Raw genomic sequence first — 26886 nt, 5'->3', positions numbered from 1 at the left:
ACTTTATCTGCCGTCAGAAGAACAGTTAATACGAGAACCGTTTGACACGGCGAGCTGAGATGACAGCTGCCACAGCAGATCCTCGGACGCAACTTCGTTGCGGGGTGACCGACAAAACTTAAACTTTGCCTCTAAACTCAAATAGATGAACTAGTCTGTCGACCGTTTTGCGGTCAGAGCCCGGGCCAGTGGCCTTGCCCGAATTGTCCTGAAACGCTAGCATGGTGATAACGCAGCGAGAAATCTCCAAGGCCAATCCCGCTCACTTGTCTTGTGGACATGTGCTATAGAATTAACACCAGGTACAGCCTACCTAGTCTTGACAAAAGTCGCCCCCCTCAGATCTAGTCCAACAGACCTCAACTCCATCCCTCCATACCAAGCTGACCGCAGCCAGTCCATGTTAGCCAGTGACAACCAAACGCCAAATATGCCAAGCCAAGACCAAAGCTATATCCAGGTTTGCGACAGTCGTCAATATCCGGGTTACCCCATCCATCCCTTCACCAAGGTTGACATTTAAGACAGGATATGGAAAATGAACAAGTGAGTTGTTCTGCAAGCACCTGATAAGACGGCCGCCCAGAACAAAATAGAATGCCGACAGAGAAAAAAAGAAAACAGCAGTAGGAAAACAACGGGTGTTGGCAGAACCGAGCAGTCAGGTTCGGCCCGCTTCCGGAAAACCGGCCATCAACGGCGGTCTCCGATACCAAACAGGTACATGAGCTCCTTGGTGCTAAGACGAGCCACGTCCTTGGCATCGCCCTCATTGAGGGCCGCATTGACCAGTGAGCGCTTCTGCTCCTGGAGCGCTGAGATGCGGTCCTCGACAGTCCCCTTGACGAGGATACGGTGGACGTTGACGGTGCGCATCTGACCCATCCGGTGTGCCCGGTCAACCGCCTGCATCTCGATAAAGGGGTTCCAGAAGGGGTCCATGATGATGACCTGCGACGCCGCCGTCAGGTTGAGGCCTGCGTTGCCTGCGCGTAGCGAGACGAGCATGATGGTCGACCGAGGATTGTTCTGAAAACTGAAGGCCGCGCTGTCACGCTGGTCTCGGGTCATGCCTCCATCGTACCGACATACGTGCAGCCCAAGATCCCTCATGATGGCCACTTCCAAGAGGTCGAGCAGCCCAGTCCACACCGAGAACACAAGAGTCTTCTCTCCCCGCTCCTGAATCTCGCTGAGGAGTTGGGTGCAACGGCTGACCTTGGCCGACGAGATCCAGTTGTTGTACAGGTAATTCATGTACTTGTTGCGCGCCGCCTTGTTCCGAGACGCATCTTTGCGGAGTGTCTGTAGCTGGTGCGGCTTGACCTTCTCCTTTCCCTTGCCCTTGCTTCTCTTTTCCGAGTCTGCTTTGGCCTTTCTCTTCGCAGCCGTCTTTGCGTCTCTCCGACGAGCCTTATTCTGAGCTCGCTTGGCCGCAGCACCTGTCGTGACAGCCATGTCGTCGCCCGAACCCTCAACAGCCTTGCCCTTGCCCTTCGATGACGCCGATGCTCCTGCGTAAGGGTCCAGATCCATGTCGTCCGAGTCTTTCTCGTCTTCATCGTCCGAGTCCTTGATGGCAAGCCTCTGCTTGCCTCTAGATGTCGATGGCTTTTCCGCTTTTCGGGGCTCGAGGTCGTCGTCCGAATCGTCGGCCGCCTCATCCTCACCATCCGATATGGCATCATCCGCGACGACAAAATCTCTCAGGTTGCCCTCGTCGTCCGCCTCCTCGTCGTCCGTCTCGCTGTCTTCTCCAGAGTCAGAGTCTGACTCCCAGGGCTGCTTCCACTTGTCGTCGTCCGAAGCGCCATCCGAGTCGCCATCCGAGTCGTCATCTTGCTCGCCAGAGACTTCCTCGGCAGCTGCATTCTCTGGCATGTAGACCTTCTTGAAAGTGCCGTAGTTGACAACCTTTCTGGAGTCGATCCTGCCACGGCACTGGGGACACAAAGTCGATGCAGAGCCGCCCTCGCCGGCCTGAATGTTGTCCTGTTCCGAATTGCTGGCGAGGCGCGAGAGGCATTCGCCGCACAGTTCATGCCCGCAGGGAAACAGGATCTTGGGATCCTGCACCGCATCATAGCAGATAGGGCATTCGAAGGACTCTGCCTCCTTCAGCCTATCGACGACATGTTGTTCAAACATCTTGGCGAGCTCCAACATCTGATCGGCAGACACTCCGCTGTCGACAGTATACTCAACATCAAAGTTGAGATTCGGGTGACAACAGGCCTGGCGCAGACGTAGCAGCAGCACTAGTACGTTGGAATAGTTCTTGCGGAGGGTGCCGGCTCTCATATACTTGTTCACCTGGTTCTGCGAACTTGTCTCGAGGTCGCGGTAGAAAGCCGTCTCGTCGGCAGAAAAGCAGACGTGCACAACTTCCTCAATCTTTGGAGGTAGGTCGAGGATTGGTTTGCCGTTGATCTGCGATGTCTTCTCTCGGCGTAGCATCAGCGCCTGCAGAACAACCTGCAGTTGCTTGAGGGCATTGTTTCGAAGAGATTGTCTCGAATAAGTCGAGTTTCTGCCGCTTGGTTTGAGAGCTCCGAATGCCTGTGGAAGTGATGAGTGTTAGTTGACCTTCTGGGCTAGAAGGGTGCGTTGGAGAACAACAAACCTTGTTGAATAGCTTCTGCTTATCATAGGGGCCAATGCGCAGAAACTGGAACAGAGAGAAGAGCTCATGCGCCCCGTTCATCATCGGGGTCCCTGAGAGACACCACCTGTGCTCTCCCTGCAGAGCATGGACCGCCTTCGCGGCCTGCGTGTTGTGGTTCTTGACGCACTGGGCCTCGTCCAGGATGATGCGCCAGAATCTCGACTTGTTGTGGAGCAATGGGCACTGTTTCTGGAACACCTTGTCGTCTGCGAGCTGTCCCTCGGATTTGTTGCGGTGCGTTTCCCTGTACTTCCCCATGCGCTTGAACTCGGCGGCGATTGTCCCATACGTGGTCAGAACGACATCGTACGTCTTGAGTTTCTCAAAAGGCAGCCGCTTTTGACCATGCAGGAGGAAAACCTGCATCCTGTGGCCGTTTTTCAGCTTGGCTTTGATCTCAGCCTCCCATTGTCTAACCAGGGCAACAGGCCCGATGATAAGGTTGGTTTTGAGGTCTGCTTCCTGGCCGGGGCGAGCAACCATGAGGGACAAGGTCGAGATCGTTTTCCCGAGCCCCATGTCGTCGGCCAGGATGCCTCCCTTCTTCCGCTGGTCTTGTTCCATTCCCATCATCCACTTCAGTGCCAGGCGTTGATGCGGGAAAAGGGGGAATTTGAGAGCCTCCGGTGTATCCTCCTGTTCGCTATCCTGGAGCTCAATGTCCGGGCGGCAGGACTTGAAGAGATTGCGAATCTGTTCCTCCTCTCTCTCGGCATGGCTACCCGCGCCCAGGAAATCTTGCAGGCGGTCATAGAGAGGATTCCCGTTTCCATTCATGACGTTCTCAAAGTCAATGTTATTGGCTCGCCGGGTCAGCTCGTGAAGGGAGATGGGCTGGGGTTCGTCGCTGCTAAGGTCGATGTAGTTGTGGGGGTATGCGCCGGGAATATGCATCGACGGTGTGCCGTAGATGGCCTGGGAGGGAACACAGGCTGGCGCGGGCCTACTCGCCAGCTGGATCGACTCATACGCATACTCCGGGAGCTGGTAGTCTTGATGGGAAGGGACAATGTCCCGGCTATGGAGCACTTCCCAAGGCTGGACCCCGTCCTCAAACTTTGCGACATGATCCTGCTCGTGGAGAGCCTGGCGGTGGCGCAGAATCTGTTGATCGATCTCATCATCGTCCACAGTAAGGTCGATGATGTCGTGATCTGGGGCGCTGCTGTTGTCCGGGAGGGCCTCAAATGGATCAGCGAACCCAGGGGTTTCATCCGAGGTGCGCATGAACTTGGACTGATAGGTTTTTGGTGCAGGCTCGTCTTTGATATGGGTGCCGAACGAGCGCTTGCGGCTACCGGCCCTGCTTTGAGCTTGGTAGACAAGGGATGAATCTGAGCCAGTGCTGGGCGTCGTTGTGTAACTCCCGGGGCCCGGCGTAGAGCCTGGGGAGGTGCCTGCAGGGGGTGCTAGTCAGCAAGGAGCAAGCGGTGATTGCGCCTATATCCATGAGCAATAGGATAGCAGTCGATAAAAGGGCACAGCAAGGAACGTATCAGGCCAACATACCCAGACCAAGACGATGTTGCGCGGCAAGCTTGCGCCTCTGGAAGCTCTGAAGGATGCGGTCGATGTCAGGATGCCGAGGGACTTCAAGCCCCAACAACGAAACAACACGGGTCTCCTCGATAGCGATCAAAAACTTCACGTCGGAATCCATTTCTTCAATGATAGACTCCATGTATTCACGAGAGCCAGCGAGACCGTCGAATTGGGCGCTCTTTTCATTGACAGCCTTTTCCAAAGCCGAGATGATGCTTTGAATCTCTTGCGATGCGGACGCCGATCCGGCATCGCCCGCAGTCCGGCTCGAGGATCCAGGCTCTGCACAGGCGCAGCACTGTTAGCTCCCTCGGGTGCGATCGAGGACGCGGTGGTGCGACAGATGCAAACATACCAATTTTAGGCCCACGCGAGGGCAGTCCGCCGTGCTCAGGCATCATGGCCGTCGCCCAGCTGCTGGGACCTGCCATCTGATGGTCTGGGCTGAGACCCGGCTCTGCTCGAGGAACGAGCTCGTTAGACTTTGTGAAGGATGGGGCGGGATGGGAAGCAAGCAGAAGGTCGGGCGCTGCAGTGAGAAACACACCAGTCTTTGGTTGGTGCCGGCCTGCCGGCTCCGACTTTATCGGAGACTGCCGCGGCGGCATGCGCGGCAGCTGGCGCGACGGGCCGGCTTCCGTCTTGAGCTGGGGGCTCCAGGTTCCAGGCATGCCCCGGGCTTGGCGCTGGGCCTCGGTGTCAAGGAAATCCATCTTGCTCTGGAGGGTGACAAGACGCACCTCGGCGTCGGCCAGCGTCTGCGGATCCGCGCCAGACAGGTCGCCGGACGCTGAGGATTCCATGAGGGATGCGACAATGGCTCGCTGGAGGTCAATCTGGTCCCGCAGCTCGTCGGGCTCGGCGGGAGGGGAGGAGCCGTCGTCCATTATGAGGGCAGGGCACAGGGCAGTGCAGGCAGCGTCAGGCCGCCGTCGGACGATGGGAGAAACCCAGGGCGGGCAGAAGTGCACTTTGTCCGGCACGGGTCGGGCGCAGGTAGTGTTGTGGTGGCGGCTGGGATGACGGGCGCCGTGATTTGTGATTTGATGCTTCACCAAGTCTGCATGCTGCAGTCCAGCCCCAGGATGGCCGTTTGGCTTCTGTGGCGGCGGAAGGCTGGTGCCTAGAACTACTCGCTTCGAGGGCTGCAGTCGTAGCACCCGCGGCCGAGATCGGGAAGGTACGATAGGCAATCAGGTAACCAGAAGTGATTTGGGTTGTGTTGCTTGTGTTGCTTGTGTTGCCTGTGTTGCACGTCGAGTGTTATTGAACGACGTTCGCTGTTTCCCTTTATTGGATCGAGGCAGGCAGCAGTCCTAGGTGGAGGCGACAAGCTGCACACAGCCGATTATGCTTAGCACCAGGCCAACCGGGGCCCTGTTCCGCCTTCTTTTTCTGCTTTTGTTTATCTTTTTTGGCCCGCTCTTTTGTTTTCTCCAAGTTTCAAAAGCTTTTTGAGTTGGGGCTTCCCAATCCCGGAATGGAAAAAGACAAAAAAAAGTGGGTGGCAGGAAAGCCTTGATTGAGGCTGAAATGGCGACCTAGATGCTGAGACTGCCGCCAGTGGCTCCTGTCGGGTATGCCGTCGCCTGACGCAAAGGGAGATTTGGCTCGTTACAGAGGGCCCAAGTTGCCCCGTCGCGCCACGACGCGTAGCACAGTGAGCAACACACTGTTGTGCTGCCCTACCCGGCGGCCCCCAAATGCAATGCATTCCTATCCGCCCTGCGGCCCATCATCGCTGAAGTGCATGCAGGCCAAAGGCTCCACTCTAGTGGATCTACGCAAGGTCCTGGGTGCCCCGCCCCGCCCGTTTTCATTGAGCCTCCTTGCATCCATCTAGTAGTTTGCTCGCAAGGCTGGAACCATGACCAAAACTCGCCCGGCTTTCGAAGGGAAAAGACCGGACCAGCGTGATTTATCCATTTCGTTGTCTTCTTGGCCACACCTTCTGGGCACCGACTGGGCGGGCTGGACAGACACACGGTCACCATCAATCACAGTTGCCTGTCTTTTTCGAGTGGCCAATCCTTGAGCGGGCTCCAACCGCGGCGCTAGACACCCTTGGCCAGATCTGACAAGTTTGTGTGGCTTTTAGCGCATGTCCGGGCGGGGGGGGGGGGGAAGAAGAAAGGGCTTGTTCTGATCCCTGCTGTCGCTCGAATTGTCCTCCCGAATCACAACGCCAAATTCTGGACACCCATTTCCAAAACTTCATATAGGATTTGGGCCGTTCCAAACAATGAAAGCTGCATCAAGCAAGTACAAATCAGCCCTTTGGTTAAACAAGTAAGACCCCCGTAGCAAAATAGTCTAATCCCCACCTCCTGACCCAGTAATCTTGTCCCAAATATGCTCGATCTTGCCCGTTACCCAATCCCACAGCTCCTGGACCTTCTGTCCCGTGGTCTTGTTCTTGTCATCGTCGCCAGCACCCTCGTCCTTGCCTGGAGGAGGTGTCTCCGTAGGTCCTGTTCCAGAGGCCGTGACCGTCACCGTCGACGCAGCAACGACACTCTTGGTTGGTGGCGGCGACGACGACACGCTGGACGGGACGGCCGACGAGGTGGATGCGGCAAACGTGGCTGGATCAGCCGGTTCCTCTATCGGAGACTGTGGGCTGTGAAGACCGACTGGCTTGAGGGGCAGCCTCAGGGTTCCGTTGTTGGACACGGGGGCCAGACCAACAGAGTCGCAGAGGATATTGTACACCTCGATGTTTTCTATCAATCTTTTGTCAGCACGTCACGCAGATGGATGCCGTCGTCCGACGCTAGACCAAACACAGGGCACTTACGAAATGGCTCCACCTTGCTGTTCGGCGGATGCGGGAACGCGGGGCCTCGGGCCATGAAAATTGCCCTCATGAGGGGGTGTTCGTGGTCGTAGCCGTGCAGCCCCCTCGGGCGGTACACCAGGTTATTGGCTACAGCTTCCTTCACGTCGAACTCCTCACGCTTGACCACATTCCAGCCAGTCTTGGGCACGACCCACAGCGGCGCGATTCGGGGGTTCCGCGAGAAATGGTAGCGCTCGGGCATGTCCACATCCCTGAGATAGATGTCCACGTTCGGATTGTCCTTGGTCTTCTGCACAAGCTCGTCGTGGAGGCTCTGCAGATCAGCTGGGTCACGCGGCCGCAAGCCTACCAACGGCCAGCCGTCCACGTGCTCCACCTTGCTCAAGTCCACGATGTCATCGAGCTGGATCAGCCTCGCTGCGTCCGTTGTGGCCATGCCGTGGTCTGACACCACAATGACGTTGACGATACTCGTGAGGTTCCGCTTCTCAAGCCCCTGGAATATCTGGTCGAGCATGTTGTCTACATCCTTGATCGTCTTGCGGATCTCGGTGCTGTTGGGTCCGAAAGTATGCCCGTCTGCGTCGACGTTGGGAACATAGGCTGCGATAAGCTGTGGTCGCATTTCCTCGGGCTTGACGCCTTGGACCTCCGCCCCGGGCATGTCGAGGAACTCAAGGACGCGGTCGACCTTCTTGGGCAACTTTTCGTCTCCATTGAACTTGTCCAGGAAGCTCGGCTCAATGCCCAAGATGTGGGCCTCGCTCCCAGGCCACATGTGGATGGCGGTCCGGATTCCGGCCTTCTCGGCTGTCGCCCAGAAGGGCTCCCCTCCCCACCACTTCGGATCCAGGCTGCGGTTCGGGTCGGTGTAGTAAAACTCGGCCTTGAGCTCCGGGTCCCAGAACGTGTTACCGACCACGCCATGGCTCTCGGGGTAGAGTCCCGTCACAAGGGTATAGTGATTAGGGAAAGTGACGCTGGGGAACGAAGGCCGCATGTACAGGGGCGACACGCCCTCCTGGACGAAGGCGTTCATTCTCGGGGTGAGACCGCGGTTCAGGAAGTCGGCCCTAAACCCGTCGAGGCTGATGATGATTGTTGTGGGCGCGAAGAGCGCTGTCCCGTTGCTCACGTACTGCTGCGTGCGCGATCCCCCATCCTTGAGCGTCAGCTTCAGCGCCACCAGAACTAGGATAGCGATGGCGGTGCCGACGAGCGAGCCAATGAGCGCCCAGCGGCAGCAGCATCTCCTGCGCTTGCTCTTCGTGTCGTCCGCCATGAGCCGGAGGCCGCGGCGGTCGACCTCGTCGCTGTCTTCGCGTTCGCTGCTCTCGCCCGTCGAGCTGCCGTCCCTCACGCCGCCCTCCTCCATCTCGTACATCAGCTCGCCATCCTCGCCGTGCTGCGCCTCGGCGAGGAGTCTGTCCTTCTTCTGTTTCCGCCTCGCCCGCCGCTGCCTCCTCTTGCTGCTCTTTTCCGAAAGCACGGGATCCCCGCCGTCGAAGGCCGACTCCTTGTGCTTCGGCAGCCGGGCGCGGGTGGCGGGGCTGACGGAACGCGACGTGTCGCTGTATTTGCGCAGTAGGTCGAGGGGGTTCGGGATGGTGATGTTGGAGCTGCGGCGGCGCGAGCTGCTTGTCTGGCGGCGGCGCGCGTCGAGCACCAGCTTATCGGTCTCGTCCTCCTCCATAAAGACCATGCGGTCGTGGGCCCTCAGCTCGCGGCTGTTGCGCGCGCGGAGCTGCAGTTGGTCGTCGTCACTATCGGAATCCTGGTCGCTGCGGATCGAGCGGGCATCGGCATCGTATTCGACTGGAGAGAGGAGCGACGAGTTGTCCCGGCCGTCGGCGACCGACGTCGTCAACCGCTGTAGCATAGCGAGTCGGTGGCGGCTGTCGGAGCCGAAAGGGGCATCAAAAGAAAGGGTCGAGCGACAGATAAACGGTACAAGTATGATACTAATGCGAGCTGTGCAATCCTACGCTTTTATAAGGACGGCCATGCATAGAAATGGTCCGATTTATCTTCAAGCCATCAGATCTTGGGGAAAAAAAAGGATGGAGCAGAAGCCGCTGCTGGAGTTGAAGTTGGGTGATTGAAGCGCTAGTTGTCGACGATCGCTGCCCTTAGCCCGTTGGTCAGGGATTAAGGCCCTGTCACTGTGCGCAAGTACATGAGGCCCCGCACAGTGCACCCGTATCTTTGCTGAAACTGCTTTGGCTAAAAACGGAAGCGCCGTCTCCGCGCAGGTCCTCGATCTGACTTTGGGCGACAGATTCTCAACTGCCTCGAGGGCACAGTTGGTACACAGTAACACATCATTATTCTTCTTATAAATAATCTTTTTGACTGCATATCTGTAGACCAAAAAAGGGAAACCCTTTCGATGTGGGATACCTTCATGATCTTCGGTCCAACCATCGCCGGCCAAGACAGTGGTCCAAGTCCCGATAGTGTTCTGGAATTCTGTCTAAAAGGCTCGTGGCTCAAGTCCATGTTGACCAGTCTCTGCAACTTGCAGCAGAGCTGAGCCCTCTCTCCCTAACCTGCCTCTACAAGCATTCGGACACTCCCTAACAAGGTCGATACAGACACAGCTCCCTGAGCGGTATCGTGGAGGCTCTGGTTATCTCGTAGCTAGTCGTAATTTCTAATTCATGTGCTCCCAGTATTCTATATCCTTGAGCAATTATCTACCCTGTATGCAACGCCCGTGTATATGGCTCAGGATGACCACCGACATGTGCCAAAGGAAGACGGCATGCTTTCCCTGATTTGCAGAATGTATAAAAGCAGAGAAGGATATAAGCAGGGAAACGAGCTCAAATAGAGTATGAAATAGTTGCCGGATCCAGGGCCACCCGTTACTTCCTGCCTCTCCTGCCCTTGCCTGCACGCCCACCCTCGCACTTGACGTGGACGATCTCGTGGTGGATCTTGCCCTTTGCTGTGGCCACTATCACGAGTGCGGTGAGCTGGCGGCCGTACACGCATCCCGAGTCGAGCCCAAAGGTCGAGCCTGGCGTGAGCCTGTCCGTTCTGTCGACGGGCGGCACGCTGAGGCCCCGGCGGGCATCATGCCCGTACACCACCGTGACGCGGTCTTGGTCGCGCGACACCTGGTTGCGTTGGTACCGTGCCCAGGCATCGGTCCATTGCTCGCCGTCGCGACCCTCGACCGGCACCGCAACGTCGTCGTGTCCGTCCCGCTCCTTGCCCTTTCTCCGCCGGCTCGCCAGTTCCGCCTCCACCTGATGTGCCGAGACGGCTGACGACGACAACGGGTTGGATGAGGCGGCCACCCCCTTCTTATCGGCCTCCTCGAGCTCCTCCTTGACGCGCTCTTTGCGAGCATCCCGGCCCGGGTATTTGAGGGTGCGCATGTTCATGACGGCCCAGGGGTCTTGCTTCTCGGGAGCGATCCCGGGCACCATGCCGGCGTGCACGACAACGAGGTTCGTGAAGGGCGACTCCCGGATCGTGCCGATGCGCAGTATCACGGGCAGGTCGGCCAGCCAGGCGAGCTGCGCCGGGGTGAGTGAAGCCACAGTGCCGCGGTCCCCCTGGTCGCCGTGCGAAAAGGGGTTCTGCTCCAGCATGTCGGCCTCGATGTCGCTACCGGCAGCTGGTGCCGACCGCGACGCTGACGGCGGCTTTTCAGCAGACGCCTTGGCCGCAGCTGCGCCCCCTTCTCCGAGAAGGGCCGAGTCTGGCGAGATGCCAAAGGCGGCGGGGCCGTCGTTGCCGTCGGTGCCGGGCACTAGACGGGTCTTCATGGCCTGGTGGGCCAGTATGACGCGGTCCTCGTTGTTGCCACGGACGGCACTAGCGCCGAGTGACATGGCCAGCTCAACAACGCCGGCGCTGTCAGGGCCCTTGTTGATCAGGTCTCCAACGATGATCAGGTGGTCGCCACCCTCGCGTTTGAATCCTACCTTCTCGAGGAGGCGCTCAAGTGACGCCTTCATCCCGTGCACATCGCCTACGATAACCAGACGCTTCGGTCGCCCAGAGCCCGCCCCATCGACAGTCCCCGGCTGCGGCACTAGGTCCGACGGCAGGTCGGCCAAGATGTTCTTCAGGTCCTTGAATGGCGGACGGGCGGCGGTGCCATATGACATGGGCACCAGAGGCTTCTGTGCAGGCACATCATTGTTGGACTCGGGCGGCCTCTGGACACTCTCGGCCTCTTGTTGTGGCGGCTTGTCATCGGGACCCGGCGCGGGCTGCCAGGCCACACGGGCAGCATCCCGATCGACAGAGCGCGAGTAGTACAGGTAGAAGGCGAGGAAGGAGGCGACGATGCATACCAGCATGACGGGTCGCCGGCGGCGGATGCCAGCCCCCATGGCGGCCTGCATCTTGGGCGTGTCGTCTGGGCTGGCGCCTCGCCCGCCTCTGTCTCGATTTCGTACGACGGCGGAGTCCGCTATGAGGCGTCGGCCATGCAGGAAGAGGGTGGATCGTTGATCGAGTGTGACGGCCGCAGTTCGCGCCTTAAACAGCGGAGGCCTCGGGCGCCCGAGAAAGCTGGCGAGATATGTAAGTCTCCTGGCCATGATGGGCAACGGCAACGGCAACGGTGATATTAGGAGGGCTGATGATGGTCGGCGGTTTCATATTGTGTGTCACTGTCAGTCGCACGCAGCTGATGCCTGGTATGTGCTCACCTTCGAGGACCAACAGCGAGGCCGCCTTGTTGGCTCAGCGGGGTGGCACCCCAGACGACAACCCCAGTCGCTGAGATGTACTAGGGAGTCAGACGAGCGCGAGCACGTCCAAAGTTACCAACTGGTTGGGCGCGTCAAACTCGCCCCTCACGGAATTTGCGCAGTACGTCGGAACGCGGGGCGGTTGAATCAAGAATTAGAAATAGGCGCAAATGAGCGCGCGCCGGGCTGGGCCTGAGTCGCGTGGGCTTCGCGGGGCGATCGAAACCTTCGCGATACGGTGGAATAAGGAGAGATAGAATGACGACCTCCTTTTGTTATGTTGTCCATTGGCAAAAACGGCCTGCCAAGGAGGCCAAGGTTCTTTTTTGGGAACGATGACGACGGCTCCTCGGCTTGCAGTTTAGTGTGGTGTGGTGAACAGTGATTGCCAGCTGAGCTGTCAGCGGCCTTCAGCTGTCACGGCCAGGGACCGACACTGCCGCCGAGCTGCACAGGACTAAACCATTGGATGGGCTGATTTGATTGTCCAATTGCTTGGGGCGTCGACCGAAAGGCTATAGCTCGGCGCCAGCTATTGGGAATGTTCAATTGACGGGAGAAGCTTCCGAGCCACAAGCAGAGGCGAGTGTGACGGCGGAGCCTTGCCATGTGGTGTCATATCCACTCCTACGCTCCTCCGCTAGCGTCTGCTGTGTGCCGGGAGCCGTGAACATTGGCGGCCCTGTTGTGTCGGCTTACCTTGTCGTCCGTCCGTCCTACGGGTCTCGGGAACCTCATGAACCGATGCGCGAAGCCAAACCAGAGTCGAGAGGAGTCACTGCAATAGATACCAAATTGGCCAAGTTACAGGTACTTTGAGCCCCCAAAGCCGATTCCCAGAACGCCCCCAACGCCGGTGCAAATGCCCAAGTCATCATATGTGGCCTGGCCTGCTTTGGCACAGATATGATAAGAGATGCTGCCGGTGGCAGGCGAATTATATAGAATGGTGCTGGCCGCTGTCATGCCTTCTTGCTCTGGCCGTCCTTCTGCTGCAGCTTTTCGAGCTGCTGCCTGTACTTGCGGTTCTCGGCCTCCCTCCAATCCTCGGGCTCCTTTTCGTTGCCGCTTGTCTCCTTGCCATTGGCGCCGGCGAAGGCGCTCTTACCGGCGTAGAGCTGGTACCCCTTGCCGGCTTCTTCCGTATCTTCGAGCGTCTTGAACGTGACGGGCTGGTTCCCGCGGAAGCGCAGGCGCATGTCGATCATGCCACGGCGGCAGTCGCCGAACCCCTTCTTGAGCTGCTGGCACTTTGTCGGCAGCGTCTCGGCCAGCGGGGAGCGCAGGCAATCGGCCGCCGTATGCCGCTGTACCATGATGCAGTCCGACTCTTGCAGGCACTGCGCCAGCGCGGCTCCTGTGAGGGGGAAAGCAGGTGCTTTTGTTAGTTTGGAGGTAACTCGCGGAGCACCACCACCTCATGGGGAGGACGACGCACTTATTTCCTTGCACGAGCTCGGCATTCTCAAAGTTCTTCTGGGTGATGGGCGGATCGACCGCAGTCCTTGGGCCTGTCTTTCACCGTCACAAAACAGAAGCTGGCCAAATCATCAGATGCGAAAAGCCCAGCATCCGCAACCAGGCCCGTTTGGATGACAGTGGATCGGTGGGCCAATCGAAGCTCGCCAAATTCTGCGCGACATCATTGGCGGCGCCATCATTTGGTCACGCCCCACTAATGCGCTCCAAGAACTGCATCCTGACACATTGAGATGATTAGGACTGGCCCTCTGGAATCCCGCTTGAATTGAAGAAGTCACACCTGGATGCTTCAGGAGAAGGCACTCCTGCCTATATGCTTTACATCAAACGGCGACAAGAACATTAAGCTGTCGTCGTGGTAATGAGTGAGCGTGTGAACCCGGCTCTGCTCGCCATTAATATTAAGCCTGCATAAACATCAAGCATGTTGCACCCGCTGATACCGCTACTCTTGGCACACATGTGCCTGAATCTTGTGATCCAACATTAGATATGAGGGCGCAGCGGTTGGTGGCTGGCCGGCAGAGTCCTGATGGTCGCCTGGAGAAACCCAGCCCTACCCACAACGAAGGCGATTGGCAGATGTGGATGGTTTTGCCCTCGTATATGTTGATCTATCCATCGGCTCGTAGGGATCGCGCATCGAAGCGGACCAGGCCTGTTCGATGCGACAGAGATTGGCCAACGTCAGCTCAGTGGCTAATCCCGACTATCTTGATGTCTTCGAGGTGGACCTTCAATAGCTCGAGACTATGCGCAACGCAGCCACCCCCAAGCTAGTCATCACGGAGAACTGTTTCTATACTATCACGAGGTCAGGGGCACTACGAGGCCCACGATAGCCCGTACTAAGCCTTGTATATACTTGCTCACAAGTTCGAGCTACTTGCCTTCTACATTGTTCAGTTGAGTGCACGCGAGCTCAAGACTGAGGAGGAAAGAAGCCGGCCATCCTTTACCTGTTCATGGTAGAAGCCAAGCCAGGGATGAAATACGAAATAGGAAACGAAATGGAAGAAAGAGAATAAGGAAATCGGAAAGCAGGCCGAGATTCACGATGGTGGATTGGAAGTGGAGCTCTGGTCAGGGGTTGTGCTTGGCGATTGGTCTTGGGTCGAGACGAGCCCAAGGATAGAAATTTATCAGAGGCGGCCTCAATCAGACACGGTGCTTCTGCCTCCCAAACTCTCCTGGCCGCTTGGGCGTTGGGTTTGATGGCCAGATCGTAAGGGACGGGCCTGCCCGATGAGGCGTGGATGCTTAGGTAGGAAACACCTCGGGTGGTACCTCGATAAGCCCGGTCTGGTAGCTTTGGGCTGCTGCACTGCTGGCAATTTCCCCTGTGCCACATTTGAAGGTATTTTGCATGTGACCTGACATCACCCCCCTGAACACCTCCAGAATACATGGATGACCTCAATCACGCTACCCACTTCTACTTTCGGGCTACTCCAGATCCCCTTTGTGTTCTTTGCTGAGTGTGAGGGCTGCCGAGTTCCTTTCCAGAAACGCCCTTCTTTCCTACACGCCATCACGTCGAGATTGTTGCAACTACTGCCTTCGTTTCTCACCTAATCTTATCTTCACATCCTGCTGGGCGGGCCTGGCTGCGAGCGTGGAATGGGCGTCACGCCCACACGATCTCGACAATGCCAGTTCCTTTCTTGGGGCGGCTGAACGTGTTAGTTAACGTCCTCCTAATGCATGGAACCTGACAGCCTGCCCTGGCTTCAGCTGCCACATCCCCAACCCACGGCGAACTCGGCATGGCTGACAATTGCCCAACGGCCGTTTTAGTACCGAATATGTCGCCCTCGTTGGTTCCTTCATTCTCGTCGGCTTCGAGGCCATCGTTCGAGTCCTGACCCTCGCCCTTCGTATGTCGCTACATAACCACCCCTCACGAGAAGGGGCATGGATGCTTTGGCGTCCTCCTTTGTGCGCCGGGCAGCTGCTAACTTGCGGTTCAATCGCCGGGCAACAGCAACCTCCATCATCTCGCTCTTTTACCGAGCATCCCGCCGCTTATTCAACTCACTGTCCTCTCCCGCCCAGAAAAGAGCTGAGGAGAGAAGGGCGCGTATGTGGACACTTGCCCAGCTTTATCCTCATTCAGAGCCCCCCTATAGGCTTGATACCCACCGACTGACCAAAACCCCTGGATCGCGCCCATATTGCAGCCATCTCAACCTCGATCCGCGATGCCTCGGACTTTGTCGAACTCTGCGCAATTGCTGGCTATACGGCCGAGGAGCACGTCGTGCAGACCAAAGATGGGTACCTTCTCGGTGTCCACCGCCTCGCCTGGAGGAAAGGGGAGGAAGACCGACGGGTCAACGACGGCCCGAACAGCATTCCCAAGCCTGTCGTCTATCTCCACCACGGCCTTATGATGAATAGCGAGGTCTGGGTGTGCCAGACCGACGCGCAGCGATCGCTTCCCTTTGTGCTTGTGGACAGGGGTTTCGATGTCTGGGTACGTGCAGCGCAAGCAAGATGATGGGCCATGGTGTGAATGGACTCGTTGCTGACATACTACAACGTCGCGCGCAGGTTGGCAACAACCGTGGAAACAAGTACTCCAAGAAGAGCATCCACTGCGGCCCGAACTCGACGCAATTCTGGAACTTCTCTATCGACGAGTTTGCCTTTTACGATATCCCTGACAGCATCGCCTACATCCTCGAGACTACCAGACAGCCTTCGCTCTCGTACATCGGCTTCTCTCAGGGAACTGCTCAGGCGTTCGCCAGCTTGGCCGTGCACCCCAAGCTGAACCAGCAGATCAACGTCTTCATCGCCCTGGCCCCTGCCATGTCGCCCGCAGGCCTGTCTAACGGAATCGTGGACGCTCTCATCAAGGCATCCCCGTCGGTCCTGTTCCTTCTGTTTGGCCGACGCTCCATACTCAGTTCCGCGACCATGTGGGAGTCGATCCTTTACCCACCCATTTTCATCCGCCTCATCGATATGGGCCTCACGTTCCTCTTTGGCTGGCGCGCGCGCAACATGTCGACTAGCCAGAAACTCGCCGCGTACCCTCACCTGTACTCGTACACCAGCACCAAGTCGGTGGTACACTGGTTCCAGATCATCCGCACCAAGAGCTTCCAGATGTACGATGACGACGTCCACCCGCCCTTGTCTCTTAGTAGGAGCTCAAAGTTCACCAAGGTGGCCCGGTACCCGACGCGCAACATTAAAACCCCTATCGTCCTGGTCTATGGCGGCTCGGACTCGCTTGTCGATATCCGTGTCATGCTGCGCGAGCTCCCGCCGCAGACGGTAGCCACCGAGATCCCGCACTACGAGCACCTCGACTTCCTCTGGGCGCGCGATGTGGACAGCCAGGTCTTCATGCATGTTTTTGACGCCCTCGAGAGCTTCAAGGGTGTGGAGCACACGACCGAAGAGTACAGCCGCTTCCGCTCAGCCCGCTCGACAAGCATCGGCGCCAGCGGCTCCCTCCGCCGACACACGTATCGCGACAGCGAGGACATGCCACTCGCCACCGTTAGGGTGCTCGCCGAGTTTGCAGAGGAGCAGGAAGGGACGACGGAGGCCGAGAGCGACTCTGGCGCCACTCTTGTCAATGGACGCCCCGGCCCGGTGAGGCCGAGGCTGCAGCACCAGGCTACGGAAGGACTGCGGGACCCGGACAGCAGGTCAGTGTCACACGAGCCTGGTAATTGCGCCGCCGAGCCTCTCGAGCCTGTGTCGCCACGGCCATGCACTCCACAGGGTCAGGTGGAGGGAGCTGCAGCGGGGACGCCCGAGGGCGAGGCCCTGAGCTCCCCGGTGCGAGTATCCGGCGGCAGTCTTCAGTCCAGGAGCGGGACAAAGCATGGGACATCGCGCACGTCTAGCAACGTGAGCTTTAACGACAAGCGCGGGATTCAGCTCGGGGTCGGGCGAGCCATCGGAGGTGTCGTCACGGCCGCCGTCGCCGGCGCGGAGCCCGGAAATGTCAGCAGCGGGACCGACTAGAAGACGAGCCCGGGGCGACTGAGGCTGGCGCCAAGGGCCTTGCGACAGCCATCAACACCTGCATCACAATCTCCCTCTTCGGCTCAGACTACTCCTTCACGCCGGCCTTAGGGCTGGGAAGGTCTCCCACCTGCAGAGGTTGTATGCGATTTCCAAGTTGCTCGAAACCGCCCGACCTGTCGCGGTACTCCATTTTGGGAGTAATGGGGGATTGCATACATGTTTACGAATGCGTTTCTGCACCGGTGGCTGTTTGGGCTGTTTTTGTTTCTTCTCCCTCTCACTTATAACCTATAACTATCTGGTCCAGGTCCGCTCCATCCGTTCAAGGCAACATTCATGGCCGTCTTAACAGCTCACACATTGGCCTACTGTTTCTTTCTGTCAGTTGACTCTGTCCCGATATGTCCCTCGTTTCTTGCGGGCAGTGTGGTCCTTGAACACACGGTCCAATCAGGACGTGGTCTTTATGCGTGTGGCTCTCGGAATTACCTCCACTTATGTTCAGAATGCCGCTAGCAAGTATATACCAATCTTTAATATGGCAACATATGTCTATAAAATGCGGAACGACGTGCCAGTCTGGCTTTCGACTTGGGTACTCTCACGCGTTGGGTCCGTGTCCCTGTGTCTCGTTAGAGCTTTCTACCCTTGTTGTCGTTGACTACTAAAAGTCTGCACGGATACTATGCCGACGATATCCGCGCCGAGGTCACCATCTTCCCCAGGAGGAGCGAAGAAAGAATACATAGATGACTAAAAATGAATCGAATGTAATGCGAGATCAACAGGTGGACTGAAAATCTGGTTGACCAGGCCGGCTGGAACAACAAATTCCCGCAGCTGACGGAGAATTACAGGACAAGGTGATTATTTGACATGGCAAGCGTCTAGACGCAGGATGGTCGGCTGAGCTTGTCATGGGAACGAGACGAAGCTGACAGAAGGCATGGATACTGCTCCGATATACGGAAGGAAGATGGGATACAAGACAAAAATTTTGAGACCAGTCGGGGATACGCGCGTCGGTGTCCGTTCCAGGATATCTCCAGGCTCTCCGGGGCCGGCCGGGAGGGTGTAAATTTTTTTCCTAGTCGTCGTTGACTAGCCGCCAATCGGCCGATGTAAGTCCGACCTGACCCTTTCCCTAGCAACCTCTAAAACACCTGGTCATACACAAAAGAGAGGGCCGAGCCCGGCATGCAACCATCAGCCGCCTTCTAGAACAAAAAAGGAGAAGGCGAGACATGCGCTACGATGGGGGGAAAAAGACGCAGCTGATAAAAGGGGGATGAATGTACAGCCGCAGCCACGATGAGAAGAAAGAAGTTCATGCGCCCGCCGACAGTACTGCCGCATCGGGACTGTTGCCCGGGGTGTTGGGAGCGGGAAAAGGGGGAAAAGAAACAACGGCGCGGGACATTGACCGGAAATGCTCGGTGCGAATGGGGCGCAGGAAAGAAAAATCTGCAGCCGCGCCAGATCCAGAACCCACGTGGCCGAGGGAGGGGGAGCAGGGAGTGCACAGCGTTAGCGCGACAACGGCAGCGGAATTTTGGGGGCACAGGGGGTGGGTGGTTGCGCCCAGCCCTGCGGATTCACCGGACTCGGCCGAAGGCAGGGGGGGAGAGGTAACACTGGAAACAAAGGAGGAGCCCTAGTAATCGAAAACGAGCACTTTTCGGCAAGCACGCAAGAATCTGCCACACCAACACAAAAACTCAAAAACGAGCCCAGATGGCGAGTGTCGACCGAGACAAACCCGACGGTGAGGCCGGGAAACCCGCATCTCCGGCCGCCAAGTTCTATTGCAGAACGCGCATCTCCTGCAGCAAGCAGTTGGGTTGCTTCTAGATTCTATTTGCCGTTCCATTCGCTTGGCACCAAGAATTTATTTTATTTTGTTTGGGGCTGACGGCCGTCGTCGGAAGTCACAATTAGCTCCGCGAAGAAGTGGCGGCTGAGAACAAAAAAAAAAAGCCGGCACTTTGTTTTCAAAGTTCCCTCGAATCCAACGTCAACCTCGCATTTCGGATGCTATTTGTAAACCGTCCATTTGTAGATCTCGCAATAATCTTCCCAAATGCTCCGTCTCACTCCTCTGCCGGCGCCTTTCCCAGAACGGGTGCTCTGCTCGGTTTCAGGTCTGGTATTCTCCATCCTGGGCTGCCCGTTAGACGGGTGTACGAACATGAACATGGGAGCCTCTCAGCTCGATGCCCGTGCTGGTTGTCAAAGCGCGATCGATGGGGGCCCTGCCTACCACCCCGGCGCCGGCATGATTGACGACGGGTAGGAGCTTGAGACAAAATAAAGAAACAAGAGAGATCTCAGCCTTGTTTCCTCCCTTCCCCTTCCCGCTTCTGTTTTTCGCTCAGTCTTTTCTCTTCTCTCTCAGCACGTTGCATCCGGCCCCACCGACAGGCGTCTTGCACCCCATCGTTCCGACGACGCGACGACGCGAGGTGGGGTGGGGGATGCAAGAAAGTGCAGGGTGTGGGATAAGAATAAACCAGAGAGAGGGAGAGAGCGCGGGAGGCAGGGAAAAAACCGGGGGAGCCGGAGGACCGGCTGGATTGTCACACTGGACCCTTCGTTGGACCAGAACGACCAAGCCCCCAGCCCTGGACCGGCGGTCCCTGCATCCCCCATCTCCTGGCAGGGCAAGGAAAAATGTGGGCCGACGACGGCTCTTCATGCAGGCTCATGCAGGTCTTGGGGCTTGCTGCCCGCATTTGGAGGGGGGGGGGGGGGGACGGACAACATGGCAGCACAAAAGCCACACGCCACCAGAACCGCGCTTGTCGGCGATAAGGGGATGACCACTTACCCGCCGCCAGCCGAGGGGCCCGTATTCCCGCTTTGTATGCGAGAAATTGAGAGAGTCTGTAATCAAGATTTCCAACAACCATGCATGCATCGCAGCAGCAAATTTTTTCTCTCCCCCGTCTGGGCTGCATGTTCTAGGTTCTTCTAGCGGCCTCCCCATTAGCAAGAGTTGACAAAGAATAGCAAATATCTATATTCGAATACTCATCCATCGTTGACAACTCAGCCACATATTTCAGATGGCTAATCCCAGCCGCGCACGTAACCATCGGCACCGCAGTGCAATTGAGCCGATATTTGCCATGGGACTTTCGTTAACCCGCCGGCTCCCGTCCTGTTTGTTGCCATGCACACGTGATAGCATTTCAATCCTTGAGCAAAAGGGGTCAGCTGATCACATGATCACGAGGCCCATCGCTCTCCCGCAACTCTCTCATCTGCTTTTAGTCACGCCATCAAATGCATTCGAGAGAGAGAGAGAGAAAATTACAATGCAAGGACAAGCGCGCGATATGACATGACAAAGCGGGCGCATATGGTTCGACGCATTCCGTCCCCCGCAAACCACTTTTTAGGGTAGGCAGGTGTGGGTGGTATCGAAAAAGTCTCTGTCACGCCGCCATGCAAAGTTGGGTGCTTTGTCGAAGTGGACGGGACAGGGGGTACTGGGGGTGGTGATGCGGCCTTTGTACTGCCCACGTCGTCTTTGACATCTCTTGACTCACATCTTGTAGCAAGGCCGCCATCTCGATCTCTCTGCCTTCTGCCTGTCTGCACTGCACTGTACGGTATGGCGTGTTCCCCTGGCGTGGGTGCGGTGGAGCGTCCTACCTAGATGACATGTCGGTATGTGCCAACCACGCCGAGGTATATGCCTAATCCTAATGACGGAGGACATGGAATCCAGTTGGGTAATATATCATCCACAAAAGTTTAACATTTATCTGGTCGAGTCCAACGATGCGGCATGCACAGCGCGGCTGTCAGCGTGTAAACGTCAATCCGAACCCCGGACTAAGAATTACAGGATTAGAACAGCAGACAGGCGTGTGCCCGACTGATCTGCGCATGGTCCCAGGGGACGCAGCACCGTGCGCGCGTTAAAAATACGTATTTTGGGCCCCTCCCCGCCCAGTCGGCATCGCGGACAGCCCGAAAAAAGAACAGCCAACCCCGTTGCAGGCGACAGGGATGGGCACAAGGGAAAACACACACATAGCCACAGCATTTTGCGGGGAACCGACTCGTGGCTTCAGCTTTCCCCGTCGCCACCCGACCGCCTCAAGGGGACGCATTGAAAGTAAGGCGACGAGCGAGGAATGTGCGAGGTAAACGAAACATGGCTGCGACTGGTCAGATTGGGGGTATAGAGGGGCTTCGGTTGGACAGCTCGACCTTGGCTTGCCTGGATCTGGCCCCCTCAAAGGTGGCTTGAGCAAAGCCACAAGGGTCCTGCTTGACGGTCACTGACGGTTCAATAGCCCGCGGGCTTGTTGAAATGGATGGATCGACATGGAGATGGACCACGGCAGCTGAGCACGGGAGGAGGAGGAGGAGGTAGCCGGCCAGAAGCGAGGAAGAGGCCGACACGTTGCATGGGGGAAGGAGGAGTTGGGTCTCGTGTCCCAGCAGCCGGCCTGTTTTGCTGGCCTGTTTTGCTGGCCTGGGCTCCGGCTTGTCGGCGTTGAGGCCTCGGCAGCAAAAGGTCTTGCTGCTGTTCGACCTTTTTTTTTTTGTTGGGCATCTTGGCTCCTTCCCCCCTAATCTGATCTGACTCCTCGGGGAGAAACAGAACACGAGTGTGCAAACGTGGTCGACCGGCTGGTACCTGCGTGGAGGAGGACACGACATACCTAGATCGTGCTCCCAGCGTTGTCAATCGTGGCGGTGCAGATGTGCTCCAGCTGGGATTGCTGGGATTGCCGGGCCAAGCCGGCTGGCCAGGCCCAAGGGTCTGGCTGATAATGCAGTTGCTCGTGCGCTTGTGCCTGCACGCTTCCTGCGATTGATCAATCAGCAGTGCGAGCCACCCTTTTGGGCATCCGCCACGTTTGCTACAGCAGAATTTTCCTCTCACTCGCTTTCTTTTTTCTCACCTACCCGCATTATTCCAAGCACTAGCTGCTAGAATAGAACGCTCCAGAACAAGCTGCTGGCTTCGCCACATGTCCATTATTATTCGTATCAAGATGTGCTCGAATACGGTCCGAAAGCCCATTTCGAGGCCGCTCGCTACCTGACGGGCGGGATGCCCCAGATGGGATACCCAAGATAGCATACCGAAGAAAGTATCCCGAAGATAGTCGACAGAGCGGAGTGGACCATTTGGATTGCTCCCTTGCTCTTCTGTCGTCTCTCCCCCACATGAACACATGAACTAAACTTATGACAAAATGGGCATCGTGGCCAAGAGCAAAGAGCTAAAAGGCATGATCGTGGTGGGCAGTTTTGGCACCCACCCCCCGAAAATTACCAAAATAGGATAAAAAGCATGGCCGGGGAGAGAGCCCCGGGATCGGTGCCTTGTGACGTCGATTGGGAGGGATGGTTTTTATTCATTTTTATCTAACTTTATTCCTCTCTCTATTCTTTTTAAGGAAATCAATCGGGGAATGGCATGGTGCTCGGAAAAAAGCACTCCCTCCAGGGGATGCCCTGCAGGCCGAAGCAACCCACAGCTGGACATGGTCTGTATGTCGCACACGCTCAGCCCGAACGAAGCGGCACAGCGTGCCACGGGAAAATGGACATGTGAGTGATTTGGGACCAAAGCAAGACCGCCCAAATTCCAAAGCAGGCCCGGCCGGCTGGGCAGGCTTCCGATCGAGCCCTGAGTCTGAGCCGACATGACTGAAGATTGAGGCAGCCAACAACTGGTGTGTGAGTGGCTGGGTTCGCCGGTGGTACGTAGGTACATGCCGCGGCTGCCATGTCCAGCGCTCGTGCTACTGCTGGAATCTTCCCTTGCCCTGTCTTTGACTCAGGGCCCCATCCAAGGAGAGCGCAGCTGACAAACCTTGCTAGGCGTCGGTCTAAATCCATACACCACACCCCCCCACCCCTCCCGCTTGTTGCACAAAGGCCGACGAGTGTGGGGCCACTACGCTTCGATCCCTGCACCACCCTAGACCCCGAGAATTCGGTGCCTCACCCCCCTGCGAATACGTCATATGCAACTGCAACCCGCACCTCCATTGTGGGCTTGCCAACCAGGGCGGTTGAAAGGAGGACGGTATTTATTACATAGATGCCGTCCTCCGGCCCCGTTGTCCGATCTGAACCTCCCTTTTTCGCCACCTAGTTCCCAAGATTCAAATCTTACAAAAACAAACATGTTGTTGACGAGACCTTTGAACCATCATCACTTCCAGCAACACCAGCAGCCGCTTGACCAGCTCAACCACAGCGGCCTCAACGTCAACGACCACGCCACTCCCAACAGCAGCATATACTACAACCAACACGGCAGCGACCTCTTCCCGTCGGTCAACAATCTCGACCTTGACCTGTCCGGCTACGACGCGGCCCTCGACGCCGACTCGCCGCCTCCTTTGACGAGGAGCACCGACGACGGGATGCACGACGCCTCCAGCTGGCTGCCACAGCAAACAAAGCCTGCCAGCCGCTACTCGCAGCCCATATCCCACCACCGCGACTCGTCCCTGGGCTCCTTCTCGGCCTCTGGCACCGTCTCGGGCCCTGCCTCGCCCGCGTCGCCCGCCTTCACCAACTACACGCCGACGCCGCAGATCGCAGTGACGGACGATGGACACTCGATGGCCGCGCACGGCGCCGTCAGCGACTACTACCAGCTGGCAAAGCCCTTTGGCTCGGGCCACGACACCTTCTACCCCAGCTACCCGACGTACCAGCACCAGCCGGACACGAGCGCACAATACTCGAACCTGCTGGCCGCCGCGCAGCTCTCAAAACCCAGAAACTCCCAGCCGGGGCTCCTGCCACCACCGGAGCTGTCGGCGTCGTCCTCACGGTCGCGCCCAGTGTCGGTGGCGAGTTCGGTCGTCTCGGCTGACTCACCGGCCACGCCAGCCCCGGGGGAGCCTGAAGAGAGGAGAAGCAAGAATGGTAAGCTGCTCGGATTAGTCGGTGGCGACTTCTGGGACTCCGCGGCGGAGGCCTCTCATTCCTACCTCTCCCCTCCGCTCGACTCACCGTGCTCACACTACTTTGTCGACGCAGTCGGGCTCAGCAGCGCGCCCAAGTTCGAGAGGACGATAACGGACGTGTTCAACGACGAGCTGTTCCATCCCGTAAACTTCACCATGGAGGCATCCTCGCCGTCGCAGGCCCAGTCTCCGCCGCAGGCAGCCTCGCCCACAAGCGAGCTCTTCGCACGGACGCTCCATGCCGCAAACAGTCAGCACATGTCGCCAGGAACGGGCGGCGTGTCGCGCGACCGGTCCCCCTTCAGGAACGGCTCACCACTGGCACCGGCCCCACTACACGACTTTGGGACCATGACCCAGCAGCCCCAGCCGCAGCAGCAGCCCCAACAACAACAACAACAACAGCAGCAGCAGCAGCAGCAGCAACAGCAAATATTAATGGGCTTCAACACAGCCCAGCAGATGCGCGAGCATGTCAAGGCCGATCATGACGCCGAGGCTATGCGGCAGCAAATGCAGGGGCCTGTTCACTCGCGGGCCACCCCGGTGACCGTTTCCCCAAAGGACGTGGCGCTCGACTTCCCCGAGGCGGACAGCGACGTCAACAACTTCCCGTTGTTCCCCCAGCCCTCTGCTTCAACCAGCGGCTTCTCTGCCGCCGAGGAGCAGATCAGCAAGGCGGTGGCAGCCATAGGGAACGGGATCCCGCTCGACTTCTACAGCCAAATACCACAACAGTATCCCTTTGTGGCCGTTGGGCAGGTGCCGATGCAGCAGCAGCAGCAGCAGCAGCAGCACGGCGCGGGCTCGATGACGCCCTTGAGGCAAGATCTGGCACGGGCGACGTCGTCGGCGCCCAGCCAAACTAGCAGCAGCATCGGGCAGCAGCAACAACAGCAGCATCACCACCACCACCAGCAGCACAGCCACAGCCACAGCCCCATGGTCAACAGCCCGCAACGGCCGGCAAACACCAGGGCGGACGGTGGCACCTACTCGTGTACATACCACGGGTGCACCCTGCGCTTCGAGACGCCGGCGCTGCTGCAGAAGCACAAGCGCGAGGGCCACCGGCAGGGGCTGGGCGCCAGCGGACGCAAGCCCGACGGCGGCGACATGGCCGTGATGGGCCAGCAAGGCATGACGTCGAGCCTGCTCAACACTCAGCAGGGCCCGCACCGCTGCGACAGGATAAACCCGTCGACCAACAAGCCGTGCGCCACCATCTTCTCGCGGCCGTACGACCTAACCAGGCACGAGGACACGATACACAACGGGCGCAAGCAGAAGGTGCGGTGCCAGATCTGTACGGGCGAGGAGAAGACGTTTAGCCGCGCCGACGCGCTGACACGGCACTACCGAGTCGTTCACCCAGACCTGGAGGTGCCGGGCAAGCACCGGCGGAGGGCCATGGCCAGCCAGCACCACTGAGCCCCAAGCTGAGGGACGATGACGAGGACGAGGACGAGCATCACGTGAGGGTGTGGGCAAAAGGGGGGGTTTACGAGCTTGCCAAGCTCTTAGCTCCCAGTTGCCAAGCTACAAGCCACCCCACGCAACCCAAGGAGCAACCAGCAATTACCTTTTAATGAGGAGGATAGAGCGAGAGCCGGCAGCCCGCTGCGGCAGCACTCAATCAATTCGAGGGGTCGGGGGGTGTGGCCGTCTCGGAGGCCCAGGGCTCTAATGACGTCTTGCTTGTGCACGCTAGCCAAGAAGCTGCTTCCCGCTTTTTAATTGGACGCACCAACATTTCTGTGGGACTCAGGGTCTGGGGTCTATTTTTTTTTTCAGGGTCCTCCTGCCGTCCCTCTGCGGCGCAGTGACGTCAGGCGGCATTTGAGCCCTGGCCCACGCGCCCCACCACAGCATCACCACCACCCCAAACCCCAGCAGACACACGACCCCCGATGGCCTCAGCAGTTGGATGATGCGACCGATCAGAACCATGATTCGGCGGGGAGGAGGGGGGGGTGGGAACCCTTACGAGCACGAGCAGCGAACCCGTTTCCGTTCCTCGTTCGCTCCTCAGCCCCGTCCCAGTTTTTGGCTTTCTCGGGGATGCCGGCTCGCGACCCCGCGCTGCCAGACCCCCCCCCCCTGCCTATTTTTTTTTATTATTCCCGACAAGTTCAGGGTCCAGCTTCTCTCCCTCTCCCAAACCCCGTTTTCTGCAACCATTTGGGATCTCAGAACAGGGCGGAGAGGGGGCGGGCCTTGTCGACGGATCATCGAGCGCCAACCAAATCACACAGGGAAGGAGGGGGGGCATGGCCATCGCATCGGATGGGGAGCAGCCCTGCCGATCGGGCACCAAAAAAAAGCAACACCCACACACCATCACAGCATCATCACGCACACACCCCGCTCCCCTCCTCCCCGCACCGCGCGAAAAAAATCTTATCTTCTTACGACGTACATATATTACCCCCTTGTATCGGGGACCCGCACTCCTATCGAACCATATTTCCCGTCACGACAATGCACCACCCAAAAAACCAGCCCAGCACCCAACTTACGTCATAGGGTTGTCTGGGCTGTGTACACTAGTCCATTTTTTGCACGGTCCTCTTTCATCTTCCTCTAATCTCTCCTGCCCTTCTCCTTTGTTGTTTGGTCACGGATAGACTGTCGGTATAGGGAAATCTGGGAGGGTCGGTTCGTTCTTTTTTTCATTTTTCATGCAAGTTGCAACAGCAAGCGGTTTGGCTTATCTGGTTTTTGATTGATATTTTTTGG

The 26886-nt window shown here is 57.8% G+C and overlaps 6 protein-coding genes across 6 annotated transcripts; 2 read left to right on the top strand and 4 right to left on the bottom strand.

Moving 5' to 3' along the window:
• Window positions 1-47: 47 nt before the first annotated feature.
• On the bottom strand, window positions 48-5672 carry GGTG_11441 (hypothetical protein). Its single transcript, XM_009229331.1, has 5 exons — window positions 4755-5672; window positions 4563-4664; window positions 4175-4489; window positions 2624-4062; window positions 48-2559 (listed from the first exon to the last, which is right to left on the bottom strand). Exons 1-5 carry the CDS (start codon window positions 5092-5094, stop codon window positions 694-696), a joined length of 4062 nt encoding a protein of 1353 aa, XP_009227595.1. The 5' UTR covers window positions 5095-5672; the 3' UTR covers window positions 48-693.
• A 493-nt stretch (window positions 5673-6165) lies between these two features.
• Window positions 6166-9115, bottom strand: GGTG_11440 (ectonucleotide pyrophosphatase/phosphodiesterase 1). Its single transcript, XM_009229330.1, has 2 exons — window positions 7005-9115; window positions 6166-6930 (listed from the first exon to the last, which is right to left on the bottom strand). Exons 1-2 carry the CDS (start codon window positions 8884-8886, stop codon window positions 6521-6523), a joined length of 2292 nt encoding a protein of 763 aa, XP_009227594.1. The 5' UTR covers window positions 8887-9115; the 3' UTR covers window positions 6166-6520.
• Window positions 9116-9549: 434 nt separating this feature from the next.
• Window positions 9550-12508, bottom strand: GGTG_11439 (Ser/Thr protein phosphatase). The gene is made up of 2 exons (XM_009229329.1): window positions 11681-12508; window positions 9550-11540 (listed from the first exon to the last, which is right to left on the bottom strand). The coding sequence occupies exon 2, from the start codon at window positions 11369-11371 to the stop codon at window positions 9875-9877; it is 1497 nt and encodes a 498-aa protein (XP_009227593.1). The 5' UTR covers window positions 11372-11540; window positions 11681-12508; the 3' UTR covers window positions 9550-9874.
• On the bottom strand, window positions 12440-13302 carry GGTG_11438 (hypothetical protein). The gene is made up of 2 exons (XM_009229328.1): window positions 13161-13302; window positions 12440-13079 (listed from the first exon to the last, which is right to left on the bottom strand). The coding sequence occupies exons 1-2, from the start codon at window positions 13183-13185 to the stop codon at window positions 12685-12687; spliced, it is 420 nt and encodes a 139-aa protein (XP_009227592.1). The 5' UTR covers window positions 13186-13302; the 3' UTR covers window positions 12440-12684.
• Window positions 13303-14336: 1034 nt separating this feature from the next.
• Window positions 14337-17760, top strand: GGTG_11437 (sterol esterase TGL1). The gene is made up of 5 exons (XM_009229327.1): window positions 14337-14885; window positions 15002-15081; window positions 15189-15284; window positions 15385-15680; window positions 15758-17760. The coding sequence occupies exons 1-5, from the start codon at window positions 14854-14856 to the stop codon at window positions 17189-17191; spliced, it is 1938 nt and encodes a 645-aa protein (XP_009227591.1). The 5' UTR covers window positions 14337-14853; the 3' UTR covers window positions 17192-17760.
• A 5592-nt stretch (window positions 17761-23352) lies between these two features.
• On the top strand, window positions 23353-25578 carry GGTG_11436 (hypothetical protein; the record flags this gene model as incomplete). The annotated part of the gene is made up of 2 exons (XM_009229326.1): window positions 23353-24106; window positions 24221-25578. 2 exons carry the CDS (start codon window positions 23353-23355, stop codon window positions 25576-25578), a joined length of 2112 nt encoding a protein of 703 aa, XP_009227590.1.
• Window positions 25579-26886: the final 1308 nt, after the last annotated feature.

This window comes from Gaeumannomyces tritici (genome assembly GCF_000145635.1).
Source record: "Gaeumannomyces tritici R3-111a-1 unplaced genomic scaffold supercont2.7, whole genome shotgun sequence".
Lineage (NCBI taxonomy): Eukaryota > Fungi > Ascomycota > Sordariomycetes > Magnaporthales > Magnaporthaceae > Gaeumannomyces > Gaeumannomyces tritici.
This window is presented reverse-complemented; position numbering and strand designations above follow the sequence as displayed.

Excerpts from the sequence above, each read along its gene's own strand:
- GGTG_11441 (XM_009229331.1), bottom strand. The coding sequence starts at position 5,094 with ATGGACGACGGCTCCTCCCCTCCCGCCGAGCCCGACGAGCTGCGGGAC. Across the intron at positions 4,490-4,562 it reads CTCGCGTGGGCCTAAAATTG|AGCCTGGATCCTCGAGCCGG; the intron begins GTATGTTTGCAT and ends GCGCCTGTGCAG. Across the intron at positions 4,063-4,174 it reads GCAACATCGTCTTGGTCTGG|GCACCTCCCCAGGCTCTACG; the intron begins GTATGTTGGCCT and ends CACCCCCTGCAG.
- GGTG_11440 (XM_009229330.1), bottom strand. The coding sequence starts at position 8,886 with ATGCTACAGCGGTTGACGACGTCGGTCGCCGACGGCCGGGACAACTCG. Across the intron at positions 6,931-7,004 it reads CAGCAAGGTGGAGCCATTTC|AAAACATCGAGGTGTACAAT; the intron begins GTAAGTGCCCTG and ends AAAGATTGATAG.
- GGTG_11439 (XM_009229329.1), bottom strand. The coding sequence starts at position 11,371 with ATGCAGGCCGCCATGGGGGCTGGCATCCGCCGCCGGCGACCCGTCATG.
- GGTG_11438 (XM_009229328.1), bottom strand. The coding sequence starts at position 13,185 with ATGCCGAGCTCGTGCAAGGAAATAA. Across the intron at positions 13,080-13,160 it reads GAGCTCGTGCAAGGAAATAA|GAGCCGCGCTGGCGCAGTGC; the intron begins GTGCGTCGTCCT and ends TCCCCCTCACAG.
- GGTG_11437 (XM_009229327.1), top strand. The coding sequence starts at position 14,854 with ATGCCAGTTCCTTTCTTGGGGCGGCTGAACGT. Across the intron at positions 15,082-15,188 it reads AGTCCTGACCCTCGCCCTTC|CAACCTCCATCATCTCGCTC; the intron begins GTATGTCGCTAC and ends GCCGGGCAACAG. Across the intron at positions 15,681-15,757 it reads ACAGGGGTTTCGATGTCTGG|GTTGGCAACAACCGTGGAAA; the intron begins GTACGTGCAGCG and ends CGTCGCGCGCAG.